Source organism: Hyperoodon ampullatus (genome assembly GCF_949752795.1).
Source record: "Hyperoodon ampullatus genome assembly, chromosome: 12".
Taxonomy (NCBI): Eukaryota; Metazoa; Chordata; class Mammalia; order Artiodactyla; family Ziphiidae; genus Hyperoodon; species Hyperoodon ampullatus.
This window is the reverse complement of record NC_136925.1, coordinates 75,051,318-75,069,394: the sequence shown is the minus strand read 5'-3', so window position 1 is coordinate 75,069,394 and position 18,077 is coordinate 75,051,318. Positions and strand designations below refer to the sequence as shown.

At 41.4% G+C, this 18,077-nt stretch overlaps 1 protein-coding gene across 1 annotated transcript in view; it reads right to left on the bottom strand.

Moving 5' to 3' along the window:
• Nucleotides 1–17,240, bottom strand: part of CCDC170 (coiled-coil domain containing 170) — a gene marked incomplete at both ends in the record, with an annotated part of 85,621 nt that extends 68,381 nt beyond the window's left edge. The window contains 2 exon segments of the mRNA XM_079716744.1: nt 16,897–17,135; nt 17,138–17,240. Of these exon segments, the coding sequence (XP_079572870.1) occupies nt 16,897–17,135; nt 17,138–17,240 (342 nt within the window).
• Between the last annotated feature and the right edge of the window lie 837 nt (nt 17,241–18,077).

Genomic DNA, 18,077 nt, shown 5'->3' with positions numbered 1-18,077 from the left:
TGAAGGAACCAAAATTATAACTCAATCCTTGTTAGGGTGAAGGTCTCATCCTATCTAATTTGTAATTTTTCTGTATCTTGTTATGAAAATATCTTGGCTAATAAAATTGCAGTTGTTTCTTTAACTCATCCTGTCTTTAGAAGCTTACTGTCACTCCCTGTGTAACAGCTATTCTTAATCTCAAGGTTTTACATGCTACATGGACATGAGGGGAAATTACATTAATCCACACTCTCAGTATCTTTAGTTTGTAACCTTGCTGATACGTCACTTACATTCACTTGTTAATCAGAAAACATTAAGATGTTTTGTCTTGCCTTTTTCTTCAGTTGTGACTGTAATTTTAAAAATCATTTCAAAAATGAGCATAAATGTGGAAGCTCTTCAAACAGCTATTAGCCTCTCTTTGCTTATTTCCATTCTTGAGGTGGATACGATTACCTCACCAGAATGTAAACTCCATGAGGGCGTTATTATTTATAGACACCAGGTAGTAAATACTAATCATGCTAGCTCTGTATTAAGCATGATTCAAATACAATGCCATTTAATCCCAAGTGCAACCATGTGAAGCTGTTACAACTATCCACATTGCATAAAAAAGAAATTTAGGTTCAACGATGATAAGGCATTTGATCTGAACCCCACAGCTGTGTTTTCTGGCTCCTCTCTTCCCCTCCCCTGCTCTCCCCTCCCCTTTCCTCCGTCCCCCGCCTCCTTCCCTCTCCTCTCCTTTCTACCCTCAACTCTAACCTCTTACTCTGGCTCACTCTACCTAGCCACTGTGACCTGTTTTCAGTCTTTAAATCAATGTTCCCTGAGCCTCAATCTAAATTAGTTTCCTGTGTTATTCACTCTCATGTCGCCTAATACTTATCCTTCGTGTTATCACCAAATTAACTATTATTTATTTGTATGATTATTTACTTAATATCTATGTCCCCCACTAGACTATGAGGTCCACAGAGGCAGGAAAATGCCTGTTCTGTTCAGCACCGTGTCCCCAGTGACTGAGTATCAGTAAAGGTCACAGAGTGAATGAAAGAGTGAGTGAAATGGCACAACCAGAATTCAAACCAAAGCCTATCTGACTCCAAAGCCCATATTGTTAATCACCATGTTATCATCATATATAGATATGCAATCATTTCTCCCTAAATTGTATTCTTTTCCGACCTTCATTCAATATTGCTGTCTGCAAGGCAAGTAGGGCTGCTGTAGTAATGAGGTGCATTTCCATAACTAATTTTAAGTTCATAAAATTTAACTTTAATAAATTCATAAATCTCTTTCCAACCACTTTTTGGAAGATTCCTGGGGGAAGGGATAAATGGGAGATTGAGACTGACATACACCCACTACTATATAGAAAATAGATAACTAATAAGAACCTACTGTATGGCACAGGGAACCCTACTAATACTCTGTAATGACCTACTTGGGAAAAGAATCTTAAAAAGAGTGGATACACGTATAAGTGATTCACTTTGCTGTACAGCAGAAACTAACACAACAGTGTAAATCAACTATACTCCAATAAAAATTAATTTAAAAAAACTATTCTTGGGACTTCCCTGGTGGTCCAGTGGGTAAGACTCCACGCTCCCAATGCAGGGGGCCCGGGTTCGATCCCTGGTCAGGGAACTAGATCCCGCATGCATGCCGCAACTAAGAGTTCACATGCCGCAAATGGAGGATCCCGCCTGCTGCAACTAAGACCCAGCACTGCCAAAATAAATAAATAAATAATTGATTAACAAATAAACAAATAGATTCCTTCTGCTTTCTACAAGTTCCTGAATGTTGTACAGGTCGGGTCTAGTCAATTTAGAAGCTTATATTTTCACTTAATATGAAGTCTTTTGAATTTTTTTTTAATCTGTTACCAAGTTATCTGTTACCAAGATAACTTCTTAGTTAAGAAAGTCACAGGCAAGTTAATTAATTTCAGGTCCTATTTTAAGTGACTAGCAATTTCTCAGCGTTTATATTGGATATATCTCCATGGGAGGTATCAGGTGTAGCTATCAAGGCTAATAATGAATGCAGATTTGGGGACACTGTCACATATGGAATAGCTTCTGTGAGTGGAAGGATGGAAACAAAAATCTCTGCTGACAACTAGATGGGACATTTTATTCATTGGAATCCTGTATATATCTTTTTGCATATTAATGATTCTAGAACTCTTCCCAAGTGGGATTTTTTTCACTCCATCTATTATCAAACACTTGATAAATTATCTTAAAGTGAAAATTTTTCCAAGATATAATATTTTACTTCCTATGTTGAGTGGTGTGTTTGAAACTTTAATAAGTTGTCTATTCAAAGTGGCTCCTCAGGAATATTTCCCTTAGAATGAACTTGAAATATAGCTTAACCCATCTTCCAAAAGAGCAATTCTCTAGTGCAATAAAATTGTCATAGGGAGATTTAAGTCTTGTTGGACTTCATTTCAATACTCATCATTTTATGTCAACCTTTAGGAGAAGGAATAAGCAATTTTAAGATAAAATTTTCTTCAGCATTACTCACAACCCACAAGACATGGAAACAACCTAAAAGCCCATCAATGGACGAATGGATAAGGGAGAAAATGTGACATATTTATATCTATCTATATCTAAATAATGGAATACTACTCAACCATAAAAAAGAAGAAAATCTTGCCATTTGCCACAACATGGATGGACCTTGAGGGCATTATGCTCAGTGAGATAAGTCAGACAAAGACAAATACTGTATGATTTCATATGTGGAATCTAAAACAAGCAAAAAACTCATTTAAAAAAAAAAGAGGATTTCCCTGGTGGCACAGTAGTTAAGAATCCGTCTGCCAATGCAGGGGACACGGGTTCGAACCCTGGTCCAAGAAGATCCCACATGCCTTGGAGCAACTAAGCCTGTGCACCACAACTACTGAGTCTGCACTCTAGAGCTTGTGACCCACAATTACTTAGCCCATGTGCCACAATTACTGAAGCCCGTGTGCCTAGAGCCCGTGCTCTGCAACAAGAGAAGCCACCACAATGAGAGGCCTGCGCACCGCAACGAAGAGTAGCCCCAGCTCACTGCAACTACAGAAAGCCCGTGCACAGCAACGAAGAGCCAACACAGCCCAAAAATAAATAAATAAACATTTTTTTAAAAGAGATCAGATTTACAGTTACCAGAGGTGGGGGGCTGTCAGGGGTGGGGGGATTGGAAGAAGATAGTCATAAGGTACAAACTTCCAGTTATAAGACAAATATACGCTGGGGGTGTAATGTACAACATAATGACTATAGTTAACACTAAATATATTTGAAAGTTCTCATCACAAGGAAAAAAATATCTTCTTTTTTTGTATCTATATGAGATGATAGGTATTAAATTTAAGTTAACTAAATTTATTGTGGTAATTACTTCACAATATATTTAAGTCAAGTCATTATGCTGTAAACCCTAAACTTACACAGTGCTGTATGTCAGTCGTATCAATAAAACTGGGAAAAAATATGTTCTATTATCTATGTCTTCGTATCATCTCTCCTATTGCTTAACAACGCTTTCTATACAAGGTTTCTACACACAGTTTCATCTCCCTACAGGGCTACATTATAAATTTTGTGGGTCCTATGCACTTTTACCTTCATGGTCTCTTTCCTCCATAAAGATATTAAAAATTATATTTTATAACTAATTGGTATAAAGAACATGTCAAAATATTACATATTAAAATATTTTTTCAACTTAGAAGTTATTTTTTCTCTCTCTCTCCTGATTTTAAAAGAAATTAAAACATTCTCATGGGTCCCTTAAAATATGGTGGTCGCCAGTGACGCTGAGGATAGATTGGTCCTGTCTCTCTAAGAAAATCAGGCAGTAGATACGACAAACTCTCCCCAGTTTTCTGCTGTTGATTATTAGCTTTTGTGTTTGTGTGTTGAGCACCTGTGGGCCTTGCTGCACTGTCCTTTGTGGTGGACTATAAACCCATTGGTTCTCACAACCTCCTCAAGCATGGAAGGACTCAGTGAAGTACCCTGTGTATTAATTAGGGTTCTCCAGAGACACAGAGCCAATAGAATGTAGATAGATAGATAGATAGATAGATAGATAGATAGACAGATAGATAGATTTATTTTAAGGAATTGGCTCACATGATTGTAGGGGCTGACAAGTCTGAAATCTGCACAGTGAGCTGGCAGGCTGGAAACCCAGGGAAGAGTTGATGTGGCCGTTTGAGTCCAAAGACAGTTTGGAGGCAGAATTCTCTCTTCCTGTGGACCTCAGTCTTTTCTCTCAGGCCTTCAACAGACTAGGGGAGGCCCACCCACATTATGGAGGCTACTCTGCTTTACTCAAATCTACTGATCTAAATCTTAATCTCACCAAAAAAATACCTTCAACAGTAAAATATAGGTTGGTTTTTGGCTATATATCCTAGCCTAGCCAAGTTGACACACAGAAGTAACCATTACTTTGCTGTACATGTGAAACTTAACACAACATTGTAACTTAACTATACTTCAAAAAAAATGTAACCATTATACCCTGTATTTTCAAAAAAATATGATCTTGAGGTTGCTACCAGGCTGTTACACAAGGTTACAAAGATCTTCATGCAAATATCACTGCCAGAATAGAGAAGAAATAAATTGTCTCAAGGTCAAAATAATGTGAAACAAAACTGTATCACCTGTGTCTTGAACAAACCTAGCCTTGTAAAGTTGAATAAATCTGAAAATTTTGATTTTGCTTTTAAGTAAATGTCAGCCTGCCCATTTGCCTTTATGAAGAGAAGTGTAAGCATTCTTCTTTACCCAAATAGCACGGTTTTTAAACCAGGGACCAGAAATGGCCTTAAAATACTTAGTTAATTACCATCAGAAAGGAACACTTAACAGCCAGTATGGACAAAACCATAATCATTGGTTTTGGCAGCTATTCTCAAAATTCAAACTGTCAATTCTAAATAAATCCAGGGGAAGTGTGGCTCCCACACATGGGAAAAGGAGAACCAGAGAGAGATACGACCAGTGCTTAGATGATGCCGGCCCTAGTGCGACCTAACACCTGCCATGAGGGGTGCAGGCTGCGGGCGCTAATGAAGACCCCAGCTAATGCCCTTGCTTCCCAGGATGTGGCCCTGGAGTGGAAGCCTCTCACAACAGCCCTACAGACGGGAAGCTCCCGGGCATAGAATGAATGGCGATGACCGAGTGTTGTGCCCACTGGGAAGCCCCCCCACCAGCACCCACTCCTCAGGCAAGGAGGGGAAACCATACCCTGGTTTCCCTGACATGGAGACACTATTTTTTAAATTTATTTTTTAAATTAATTTTTATTGGAGTATGGTTGCTTTACAGTGTTGTGTTAGCCTTCACTGCACAACAAAATGAATCAGCCATGCACATACAGATATCCCCTTCCTTCTGGATAGACAACTGATGGGAACATACTGTACAGCCCAGGGAACTCTACCTAACACACTGTGGTAACTTATATACATTATTGATACTATGTATAAAATAGATAACTAATGAGAACCTACTGTATAGCACAGGGAACTCTACTCAATGCTCTGTGGTGACCTAAATGGGAAGGAAGTCCCTTTTCCCACGTAAAGCAAAAAGGTAAACGTAGATAAGACAACAGACTTAAGGGACTTGGGATGGAAATAAAGAGCGTACAGCATGGCTGAACCTTCAGAGCCAGGGCAAAGTTAAGGATCTCAGTAGAGACTGCTGTCCAAGTCCACGAGGGAAGTCGGGGCCAAATGGAACAGGGGATGGTGCTCAGCCCAATGCTCCACCCCACCTTCAGTGCCAAGAAACTCATAACCAACTCCACTCCCACCTGCAAAGACTTAGTTCATCTAAGGGGAAAGGGAATGAGGAAAACAAATGGAATGAGTTTCCTTGAATTGACAAAATGGTATTTTTCTTCTAAAGAGAAGAAATAGTGTCTTCTGAGCTAAGCTGATTGTTATAAAATGTTACAAAATTTTTGCCCACCTAAGTTACATCGTCTCTAAACCTTATACTCACTGTATATGTAGTAACTGAACTGCAGTCACTCACCAAAGGGAGCTATCCATCACGGCTAAATACATCAAGAAAACCGATACATACGCAGAAAAGTAACAGAAACAAGTTAATTAATCGCTTCAGGTTCTACAAGCTAGAATGGCAGAAAGTTTATTTCTCTAGAGAAGTGAATTCGCTAAGGTACAGCTTAATACACTTCAGCCTTTAGGGATAAATGTTAAGAGGAAACTTCATAGGAACAAAGTTGTGCAATTAAAGAAAATGTCCATCATGTTCCATCATAGTAACACTTTATGTTTATTTGAAAGACCTCTGTGGTGTGAGTTCTGAGCACGAGTGGTTGTACTAACTTTAGCAAAGGCTGACTATTAGTCAGCTCACGCTGTTGTAACAAAATACCTCAGATGGGTGGCTTCAACAACGCATTTATTAACCTCACAGTTCTGGAGGCTGGGAAGTCCAGAATCAAGGTGCCAGGCAATTCAGATCCTCCTGAGAACTCTCTTCCTGGCTTGCAGATGGCCACCTTCTCACTGTGTCCTCACACAGCAGAAAGAGTCCTAGTCTTTCCTCTTCTTATAAGGACATGAACCCCATCACGGGGGTCCCACCTTCATGAGCTCATCTAGACCTAATGACCTCCCAAAGGCCCCACCCCCTAATACTACCACATTGGGGGTTAGGATTTCAACATGCAAACCTGTGGAGGACACAAACATTGCATCCACAACAGACTGCACGTTGAATTGCATGGAGTGGGAACAGGTAAATCCAAGGTGTAGGCAGTGGAAGGGCACTGGGGGTGAAGGCAGCCAATCCACGTTCTGTTCATCAATTAATCACCCCGAGTTCTCCCTACTTCCTCTTTTTTTTTTTTTTTTGCGGTACGCGGGCCTCTCACCGTCGTGGCCTCTCTCGTTGCAGAGCTCCGGACACGCAGGCTCAGCGACCATGGCTCAGGGGCCCAGCCGCTCCGCGGCACGTGGGATCTTCCCGGACCGGGGCACGAACCCGTGTCCCCTGCATCGGTGGGTGGACTCTCAACCACTGCGCCACCAGGGAAGCCCCTCCCTACTTCCTAATCCATATCCCTAACTGGCAATTCCAAGCATGGAACCTTCCAGAGGTCTCTGGGAAGAACAATTCCACCTCCACTGCTATCTTCTCCTATGCCATTTATTCACCAGCATGACGCCACTGCCTTTGTATTTTCTAGAATGGTTAAAAAAATTAAAAATTTTTGGTCTTATTCCCAACAGTGTTGGAGAATGATTCTATGATCTACTTTTTCTCCTCTTTTAATGGGGTTTAGAGAAGCAGAGGACATAAACACATGTACTCAAGTCCAGAATCTTGAGCAAAAAGCCCAAATCAGCTATTAATAATCCCATTTTCACAAAGAGGACACTGAGGCCTAGAAGGGTTAAGCAACGTTTTCAAATGGTGGGGCTGACTTACACCGTATCTTCTAACTTACTGTCTTATACATAGTTCTTTATAAGCCCCCTCAAATTATTTGGGAAGTTATGGTTAGTTTATCAATATTTCCTAGAAAATTTAAGGTGGAAATTAACCTTAAAACATCCAGAAACCAGACCTGGAGAAAGTGAGGAATGAGCTCAAGACAATAAAATCAACTCATTTCAGAGTCAACAAGACCCAGGGTTCTTGATTCCCTGGCTAATATTCTTTTTAGGCCAACAGTCGTTTGCTCAATAGATGACTGAGTTGACAAGCAAACGATTTTCTAACGAGGTGCCCATAATAGGGAGAATTTGTTCCCTTCATTTGTTCCTCTCAGTTTCCCTGGTCTGCTTAGCCTCAACCATCACATGGCAAATTTCACTGTGAATTTAAAAATTCTTCTCACTCTCTCCCTAGAAAACCTCTTATTTCTCTGGCCTTCCTTTACTCATAACTTCAAGAACCATCTGAACAGTGATGAGCCCCATCTATCAGATGATCCTCAGCCAAAACCTGTCTTTTGGGCTCAGGATCTACCTAGCTAACTGCCTTCTGGATATAACGTGGAAAACAGACAGACCCTTCACACCCAACATGTCTCCATGTGAACTCATGCTATTTTCCCCCAACTTGTTCTTTCTCCATCTCGGTGAACGGCACCACACATCCACCCAGTTCCTCCAGCCAGAAACCTGTGCTTCACAATCTCTCCCTCCCAGTTCCAATGCATCTGTCTTGTGGACTCTCACCCCCAAATAACGACTCACCCTCAACCTCCTCGTCCACCACCCAAGTCTCGGTTACCACAGCAGCCGGCACACAGTCTCCCCGACGTCAGATTTATTCCCCACCCTCACCACTCACCTAGCCTCTAGTCCATTTATAGCCAGAGTGACCTTTTCAAAATGTAGAAGTGTTCGATATTCCCAAGGCTTGAAACTCTCCAGGGACTTCCCCTTGGCCTCGGGACAAAATCCAAACTCTTACGAAGTCCTGTATAACCTGACCCCCGCCGACCTCACCGGCTTCGTCTCCCACTACCCTTCCCACCTCATGGTCTCTCCCAACCACACTCCCGCCCCCGTGGCTTCCACAGTTGCCTGAACGGACTTTGCTTCTTTCCATTCCCCACCGTGTGTGGTGGAGAAAACTTATCCAGCACTCCCAGCCCCGATCCTTTGCCTAGCTAACTCCTACTCACCTCCCAGAGCTCAGCTGAAATTTCACTTCCTGGGGGAAGACCGCCCCCAGCACCAAGTCCAGGGGACACTTTCACTCCTTACCTGACCTGACCTCCCTCTGGCGCTTACCACGCAAAGGACACCCTCCTTGACCTCTCCTGACTCACCCCACCCCGCGCCACCACTCTCCCAGGCAGCTCCCCTTTTCTCTGAGGCACCTGGCCCTCCTCTGCCAGTCCCTCCTGTAGCTCATCGTCCTCTACCCACTCCAGCCATGCTTGCCTTCTTCCTTTTTTCAAACTTTTATTTATGACCCCATTTATTATTTACTTAACTGTACTGTGAGCTCGATAGTTACAAACAGCCTCTTCTACTTAGTATCCCGATGTATTACAGGCACGTACTTTCTTTAACGTTTTATTTCAGTCTTACAGGAACGTTACAAGAATAATCAAGTATATGCTTCGCTTAGATTCATCAGCTGTGAGAACACTTTGTCACATTGGACTTATTCCTTTCTCTCTGTACATTACAATCATGATCGCCGAATCATTTGTGAGTACTTTGCAGACATCATAGCCTTTAACCCCTAAATACTTCAGCATGTCTCTCCTAAGAACAAGGACATTCTTTTGCATACAGCTGTCAGATTCAAGAAATTTAACTGTGATACCGTATTATTCACCAGTTATCTCGATAATGTTCCTTAGAGCAACTATAAATGTGTGGCATGTATTGTCAGGTATCTTTAGTCTGTTTAATCCAGTTCTCGGCCTTCCTTTCTCTTTCATAACATCAATAATGGGATAAACTGACATATGGCTCCTGACATGAAGCACTGAGAAGTAAACAACGTGTCTCATATAGAATCACCATAAATGCCAACAGTGATTAACTTGAATCGAAGGATGAGGAAACATGAGGCAAACCCAAACTGAGGGACATGCTACAAACTGTACTCTTTTTAAACACATTGCCCCTAAGGGCCTGTAGTTGCCCTTGTTATTTCTGAGAACACTCCCTCCCATCATTACCGACAACTCCGCACAGATGTCTTCTTGGAGAGCCCCCCTGGACCCACTCCATCCCCATCCCCACCCCAGTCAACCTCCATCCTGCTATCCCACTTCATTGCCTTTCGAAGCATTTAACACACTTTGAAATTACTTTGTTTATCTATTTGTTTTCTTTTGTTATCTATTTCCCCCACTAAAATATAACTTTTATGAGTAGTGGGACCTTATCTAAAACAGTGCCTGCTTTAGACTAGGCCCTCACTTTTTAACTGCTGAAGGAAAGAATTTCCATATCTTTGGTGCCCTAAGACTCAAAGAACATTCGCCACATGGGTGACTCATGCAATGTATGCTTCACCAAGCAGAATTTCTCTGGTTCAGGTTACTTCCCAAGTTCTCATTTTTGCTTACTCCAAATATTCACAAAATTTCAACACCAAGACTTTCCTATTTGATTCTCCACTCTACCCATTTCATTTACCCTTAAGTAGAAAAGACTTAGGAAAATGTGATAATTATAGTCAGTTCTTAATATTGTTCCCCTTTGCACTGATGTTGAGATTAGATGATGATGACCTGGAAATGCTGAAAAATACATTTCTATACAAAGCTAACAGGGAGGGTTCAGGAGGGACAGCACAAGGGTAAATTCAGTCAACAAAAAGGAAGTTATTTCAGTTACTCAGAAATAAAATTCACATATTTCCTTTTATTAGCAATATTTAAAATATTCAAGCATATCTAAACATGTAGAGATAGAAGCCATAATCAATAGTGGTGCTGGTATCAGTAAGAGAAAGAGTGCAGTGTTACTGGTCCACCTCAGCAATGCTTTGAACTTCTCTGACTTAGATCAAAGTCACCAAGGAACCGATTTCAAAGGAAAAAAATTGGAAGCGAAACAAAGAAAAAAAGAAATCTTGGGTAAATAATCTAGCATAAATAATTCCTAGTACAGCAAATGTTACTCCCTTTTTAAATTAAAATTTTTAATTGTCCTTGAACACAGAAAAAGTAAGTCTTTGTAATGAGTCAACTTAACTCAAGTACAAACCAAGAAGCACTCACTATTGTTTCAAATACACTACCCATTACATTTGGCAACATTGAGTAAAGATACACACAACCTTTTTAAAGTATGAAAGGAAAAACTTGCTCTCTGTTTGGTGTTCAAAAAGGTTTCTCCTACCTGTTCTTTGAATGCTTTCCTCATGCTGCATTCTAAAGCCAGGTGGTCAAAGAATAATTAGATACCAAGAGAAATTAAGTGTTACAGTTAAAATAAAGTTGGATATACAAATGAATTAACTGGTTATCATTCCATTTTTTTAGCTTTTTATTCTGAAGTAATTTTAGACCCAGAAAAAAAGTTGCAAAATTAGAACAGAGAGATTCTGTATACCCTTTACCCAGCTTCTGCTAATGTTAATTACATAACTGAAGTCCGCTAAAACCAGGAAATCAATGTTGATGCAATACTATTAATTAAACTACAGATCTCATTCAAATTTCACCAGTTTTCTAATAATGCCCTTTTTATGGTCCAGGAGTCATCTCAGGCTCCCACATTGCATCTAGCTGTCATGTCTCTTTAGTCTCTGCCAATCATGACCTTGACACTTTTGAAGATTACTGGCCAATTATTTTGCAGAAAATCCTCCAAGGTGGGTTTGTCTAATGTTTTCTCATGATCAGATTATTAAGATTTATTTTTGATAGTATAAAGCTCTTTTCTATTTGAAACAAGGGAAAACATTTAGTTACTTGTCTAGTTCAATCCCTACCAATAGAGTACACTTTCTAGGAGTTTGTCCAATTGATTGTTTCATAGTCTAAAGGTATTTATTCCCTTGGGCAAGGAGAAAAAGTCATCCTGTTAACTTTGACAGCCATATCCCAAATATTTTATGTACTTTTCTTCTTCTTTATAATGACTTAACCAAGTTTGTATTTTCAGCTTTTTAAATAGTTCCCTTACCAAATTTTTGTCTGGTGTATCTCTCAAATACTAACAGAGGTATGTTAAAAGTGTTCTACTGTAGTTGTGGATTTGTTTATATCTCCTTATAGATTTTTGCTTCTGTCAATTTTTGTTTTATATATTTTGAGGCCATTTAATTAGATGCATACACATTTAGAATTGTTAAAGTTCCTGATGAATAAAAATTTTTATTATTATGTGATAGTGATGTAATTTGTGTTATTATTGTGACTTTCTTTACCTCTAGTAATGCTTTTTTTGTCTTAAAACTATTCTGTATATTATTATGCCTAATAAGCTTTCTCTTGCTTATTATGTGTCTGGTAAATCTTTTCATACACTTTGCTTTCGACTTTTCCACATACTTTTGTTTATATGTGTCTTTCATAAATAGCATGTACCTGGATTTTTAAAAAATTCAATGTGACAGTTTTGTTGGTTAACTGAGCATTTAGTTCATTTATATTTATTGTAATTACTGGTACATTTGTATTTCTTTTCATCATCTTTTTTTCTCTTAGCTTTTTCTGTTTCTTTTTCTCTCCCTTCTTACCTTTTTGGGGAAGCTTTAGGGTTCTTTTTTTTTTCTTTATATCTAGAATATGGAGGCTTCTGACTTAAGTTCATATGAAGATGTGATTAGAGTCAGATCTTTTCTTAAAGTGGATTAAAAGGAGAAAACCAAAAAGAACAGAGCAAATCAGAAGAGAGAGGAAATGGTTCTTTAAAAGGTAGAAAATAGGGACTTCCCTGGCAGTCCAGTGGTTAAGACTCCATGCTTCCACTGCAGGGGACACGGGTTCGATCCCTGGTTGGGGAGCTAAGATCCCGCATGCCACACAGTGCAGCCAAAAAAAAAAAGAAAAAAAAAGTGGAAATAGATACTACCTCACACCTAATAGGATGGCTACGAGAGAGAGAGAGGGAGGGAGAGGTAGAGAGAGAGAGGAGGGAGGGAGGGAGGAAGGAAGGAAGGGAAGGGAAAATACAAGTGTGGACCAGGATGTGGAGAAACTGGAACATTTGTGCAATGCTGATGAGAATGTAAAATGGTGTATCCACTAAAACAGTATGGCAGTTCCTCAAAAAATTAAAAATTGAATTACCAAATAATCCAGCAATTCCAATTCTTATACCCAAAAGAATTGAAAGCAAGATCTTGAAGAGATATTTGTACACGCATGATCATAGTAGCATTATTAACAGTAAAACAGTCCAAGTGTTCTTGTACTGATGAATGAATAAACAAAACATGGTATATACATACAATGGAATGTCATTCAGCCTTAAAAAGGGAGGAAATCCTAACGCGTGTTGCAACATGGATGAACCTTGAGGGTATGATGTTAAGTAAAGCAAACCAGTCACAGAAGGACAAATACTGTATGATTCCACTTATATGAGTTGACTAGAGTAGTCAAATTCAGACACAGAAAATAGAATGGCGGTTGCCAGGAGCTGGGGTGACGAGGGAATGCGGAGTTATTGTTTAGTGGGTACAGAATGTCAGTTTTGCAAAATGAAAAGAGTTTCAGAGGTAGATGGTGGCGACAGTTGCACAATAATGTGACTGTACTTAAGGCCACTGAACTGTACACTTGAATATTAAGATGGTAAATTTCATATGTATTTTACCACAATTTTTTAGAAGTTTGAAATGGTGGGGAAATAAAGGAAAAGTGACTTGACTTCCTTCATAATTATACATGACCAGCTCTAAGTCCTTTACTTTAAGGAACTATAGCTGAGAACTATCACTTCTCAAAACAACGCCATCAGACAGCAATTCTAATTAACCCTTGTTTTACAGAGAGGAATGAAACTTGCTCAAACCCCCAACAATGGTATATACTGGAGCCATAACTTTGGTTCAGGTCTTCCAAATACAAGAAAACACTGACACAGCAAAGTAGCTCCATATGTTTGTGGCCTCTGAGTCCAAATCCAAGCACTTTTCACCAAATGAATGCTAGACCTTTTTGCTGACTGATGATATAATTTGGTGACATTTTCCAGCTTCCATGCCTTATTTCAGATGCATGGCAAAGTTACACTGTTCTGCTCAAAGTGACATCTGTAAATTTCCCCAAAGCATGTTTCTGTCTTCCACGCTTGAGCTGTGACACTTCAATTCACACAATATTGCTCTTAGTATTTGTCACTTTTCCTAGCCTAGTAAAGCTCTGCTGATGATAAGGAGTAAATCCAACCTGAGAAAAATGCAACATTACATTTGGTGCAGGGATGATACTACAAATGACACAGTCTTGTTATGGGTTATTGTAGACTCTTGATTTTTCATTGACACCAGGGACTGTGTCAGATTCATTTCTGTATCCTCAGTCCCTCACACAGATCCTCAGTAACTGACTGCTAACGTGGTCCTGAGGTAAGGATGGAGGTGTCAGGGATGGTGGCAGTGGTGTTGATGTACGGCAATCTCACAAGTTATAAAGACGAATAATAGCTAATAGATAAAATAGATAAACAACAACAAGGACCTACTGTGGAGCACAGGGAACTCTACTCAATATCCTGTAATAAGCCATAATGGAAAAGAATCTGAAAAATTATACATTATACATATATAAATAACTGAATCATTTTGCTGTACACCTGAAACTAATACAACATTGTAAATCAACTCTACTTTAATTAAAAAAAAGAAAAAAGAAAGAATAAGAAGAGCGAATATTAAGAAGCATTTACTCTGTCACTCTGTTGGGAGCTTTACATATATGAACTGTGAATGCCCAAACCACACCATGTCATAAGCATTATGATCCCACGTTTCAGATGAAGAAACTGAAGTTCTGGGACATTAAGTAATTTTTTTGCCCAAGGTGTCACAGATAAGTGGTATACTCAAGGACTGCTTGAAATCAAAGCGAACACCTCCGGTCCCTGCAGTATTCTACTTCCTTATACAATTGCATATTATCCCTGCTTTGTGTTTTAATCAGTTCTTCAGTGTCATAATGGTTTGGTAGGAAAAGTACTAAACTTTCAAAGGAAAGATATTTAAGTTCCCGCTCCATTATTTGCTAATTGAGCAAGCAATATCATCTGTATAATGGGAAATTTCTGCCTTGCCTATCTGAGTTATAAGATTGTCTCAGATGAAGTATTTTTGGAAACTGAAAAAACAATTATAATAAATGCTGGCCTTTTGCTTCTACTTTTATTCTCAATAAAATTTAGGTCTTTCATGTCAGTTAAAATCTTGGGCTTGGTGGATATTTTCCTTTATGTAGGTAGTAAAATTTATCCTAAAAATCTCAATATGGGGGCTTCCCTGGTGGCGCAGTGGTTAAGAATCCGCCTGCCAATGCAGGGGACACGGATTCGAGCCCTGGCCCAGGAAGATTCCACATGCCGCGGAGCAACTAAGCCCATGCACCACAACTACTGAACCTGTGCTCTAGAGCCCACGAGCCACAACTACTGAGCCCGCATGCCGCAACTACTGAAGCCCGCGCACCTAGAGCCCATGTTCCGCAACAAGAGAAGCCACCGCAATGAGAAGCCTGCGCACCGCAGCGAAGAGTAGTCCCCACTCACCCCAACTAGAGAAAGCCCACGCGCACAAATGAAGACCCAATGCAGCCAAAAAAATAAAATGAATAAAATAAATAAATTTATTTTTTAAAAATCTCAATAAGATTACCCAAAATGATTACTTACTTATTACTAAAACTTACTTATTTTTCCACCTTTACAGTAGAAAACTCTGGCACATACCACCAGTTAGGAATACCACCAATAGTGGGACAAACTGACATCATGCACCTCTGGCTGTGACACACTGAGACACACCACTTATATAGTATTCCTACCCAAAATCTTATCATGGAAAACAATCTGATAAACCTATTCTGCAGAACAAATGACCTAGAGTCTGTAAAAATATCAGTATTATTGAAGACAAAGAAATGCTGAGGAACTGTTCCAGGTTTACAGAGACTAAAGACACACAAGTAAATATAATGTGTGATCCTGAAATGAAAAAAAAAAAATTGCTGTAAATGGCATTATTAGGACCATTGGCAAAATTTTAGCAGATAGTGTACATTAGAAAATACTACTACAACAATGCTAAACACCCTGAATTTGATCATTGTATTTTGGTTAGAGAAGGCCCTTGTTCTTAGGAGATACACACTAGAGTATTTAGGGAGGAAGGGCCATGAAGTTTGTAATTTACTTTCGATTTGTTCCCCAAACAAATATAAATAATATAAAAATTCTACATACTCATGCATGGGCTAATATTCCTAATTCACAGAGGATACCAAATAGGAATAAAATATGCAAATGTCCAGTGCAAGAAAAATTAATTTTATTTGTACAAGGCGGTACTAGTTTTCCAAAAATATACCAGGAATCAGAAAAATCTAAATGTAAGTAAGGCACTATTGGGTCAGAGGTAAGGCAACAATCAAAGCTGCTGAATATTACAACTCCTACAGCACGTTGGAGAATCCACCCCATGTTTTGAATTGAAGAGTGTGCCCCAGGGATTTTTGTGGTCAGTACAGCTGGGCTGAGGACACCCTCTGGGGCTAGCAGTTCCGCTGAACACAGTTCCCCCGTGTCTCTGGCAAGCACCCCTGACACACTCTATGCCTGGTGGGCCCCTGGTGCCAGGTCCAGAAGGGGACACTTAACCCAGGCTGAGCCTGAAAGTCCCCAGTGCCTAAGTACCTCCTGGGAGTAAATGGAGCCAACGACAATCGAATGACTGTTTCTGGAGTGACTGGCAACCAGAAGGCCAGCGACTTTGCCCAAGACTGGCATTAATCCTGCCACCTCAGACTTTGAAGAAACTGCTCTGAACCACGTCTTAGTAGCTAAGTAGTCGAAGTTAACTGCAAGAATGCTTTGCTCCGGCGGCGGGGAGGGTCTACAGGAGCCAGACACACCGTTTTTAGAACTTAACCCGTTTAAATGGCCAAGAGAAGCAAACTGGCACAACCTCAAAATTCAACGGCATTTCACAAACTCACGACTTGCCCCTAACTTCCTAAAATTAACCGGCCGCTGGCAATCCCAGTCCCGTTCCGACTACGATCTCCCCACGCCATCGAGAGGAAAGTTTGCCGGCGAGGAGCGCCCAGCACAGCCCGGGCCGCGCAGCCGGGGCCGAGCATCCCCGGCGCCCTCCCGGGTGGAGACGGGCCGCCGGTGCCACTCATGCGCGCGGCCGCGAGCTGCGACAGTACCTCGGGCGCTGGCGACGTGACGCCAAAGGCGGCGCGGCGGGTGCGCTGCGGGCGCCGGCGGCCGGAGCAGCTCATGGCGGCCGGGGCCCCGCCGCGCGCTCGGACCCACGGGCGGCGCGGAGCCAGGCGGGCGCGGGAGCCGGCGGTGCGTGCGGTGCGTCTCCTCGGGCAACCGGTAAACACGGCGGCGAGGCCCGGACGCACGCTGCGCCCGCGAGACCCGGAATCCCGGCCCGGCTGCGAGCCGTCCGGGCCTCTGAGACGCGCCCGGGGACGCCGGACCGACCCCGCTCCTCCCGAGGGTGTCCCCCCCGGTGCGCGGCGCAGCGGCCGAGCGGCTCCATCCGGCCAGGATGAGGCTCAGACACCCGCCAGAGCGACTGGGGACAGCGGGGCTGGAGGCTGGTCTTCACCGCGGGACTCCATCGCGAGCGCAGTTCCGGGTCTTGTCCTCAGGTCAGGGACAAGTGATAGCGAGGGGTCAGTGTTGACAGGACTGGCGGCGTGCGCTGTCACGAAGGTGAATGAGCATTTATTTAGCGCCCACTGTGTGCCAAGGCTTCTGCGTCTTCCAGCGCCGGGCCGCTTGCTGGGTGTGCGATCCGTGCAGTGGCACAGGCCCTGCTCTCAGAAGGGCCTCACACTTGGTTTAACTCCCTGCTGTCCCACTCTTGAAATTCTTAGTGATTTTTGAACAAAGGGGCCTACATTTGCCTTTTGTACTGGGATCCGCAAATCATGTAGCGTTCTCCCATTCAACCTTCTCAACAACCCTGCAGGGAAATATAAATATTAGTAATACTAGTGTTAGAACAGCCATAGCTTCTAGTTATAAAACACTTACATGTGTTCTTTCAAGAGCTGTTCTAACTGCTTTCCAACTAAGATTTCATTACTGAAAACAAGATTATGAAGTGGATATAAGAATGATCCATTTTTAAGGTGAGGAAACAATCACAGGGAAATGAAATAAAATTGTCCAAGAGTATACAGCTGGTCAGTGGCAGAATGATGATCAAACCCCAGACCATAAGACTAAAAGCACAGAGAAGGTGAGTAACGTGCTTAAGGTCCCACTCTTTGTAGCAGAACCTCAAACTGGAACCCGCATTCACCTCACTTCAAGGCCCCTGATGGACCTCCCTGTGTGCTGTTCTAAAATTAAATGAACTCACAGATGT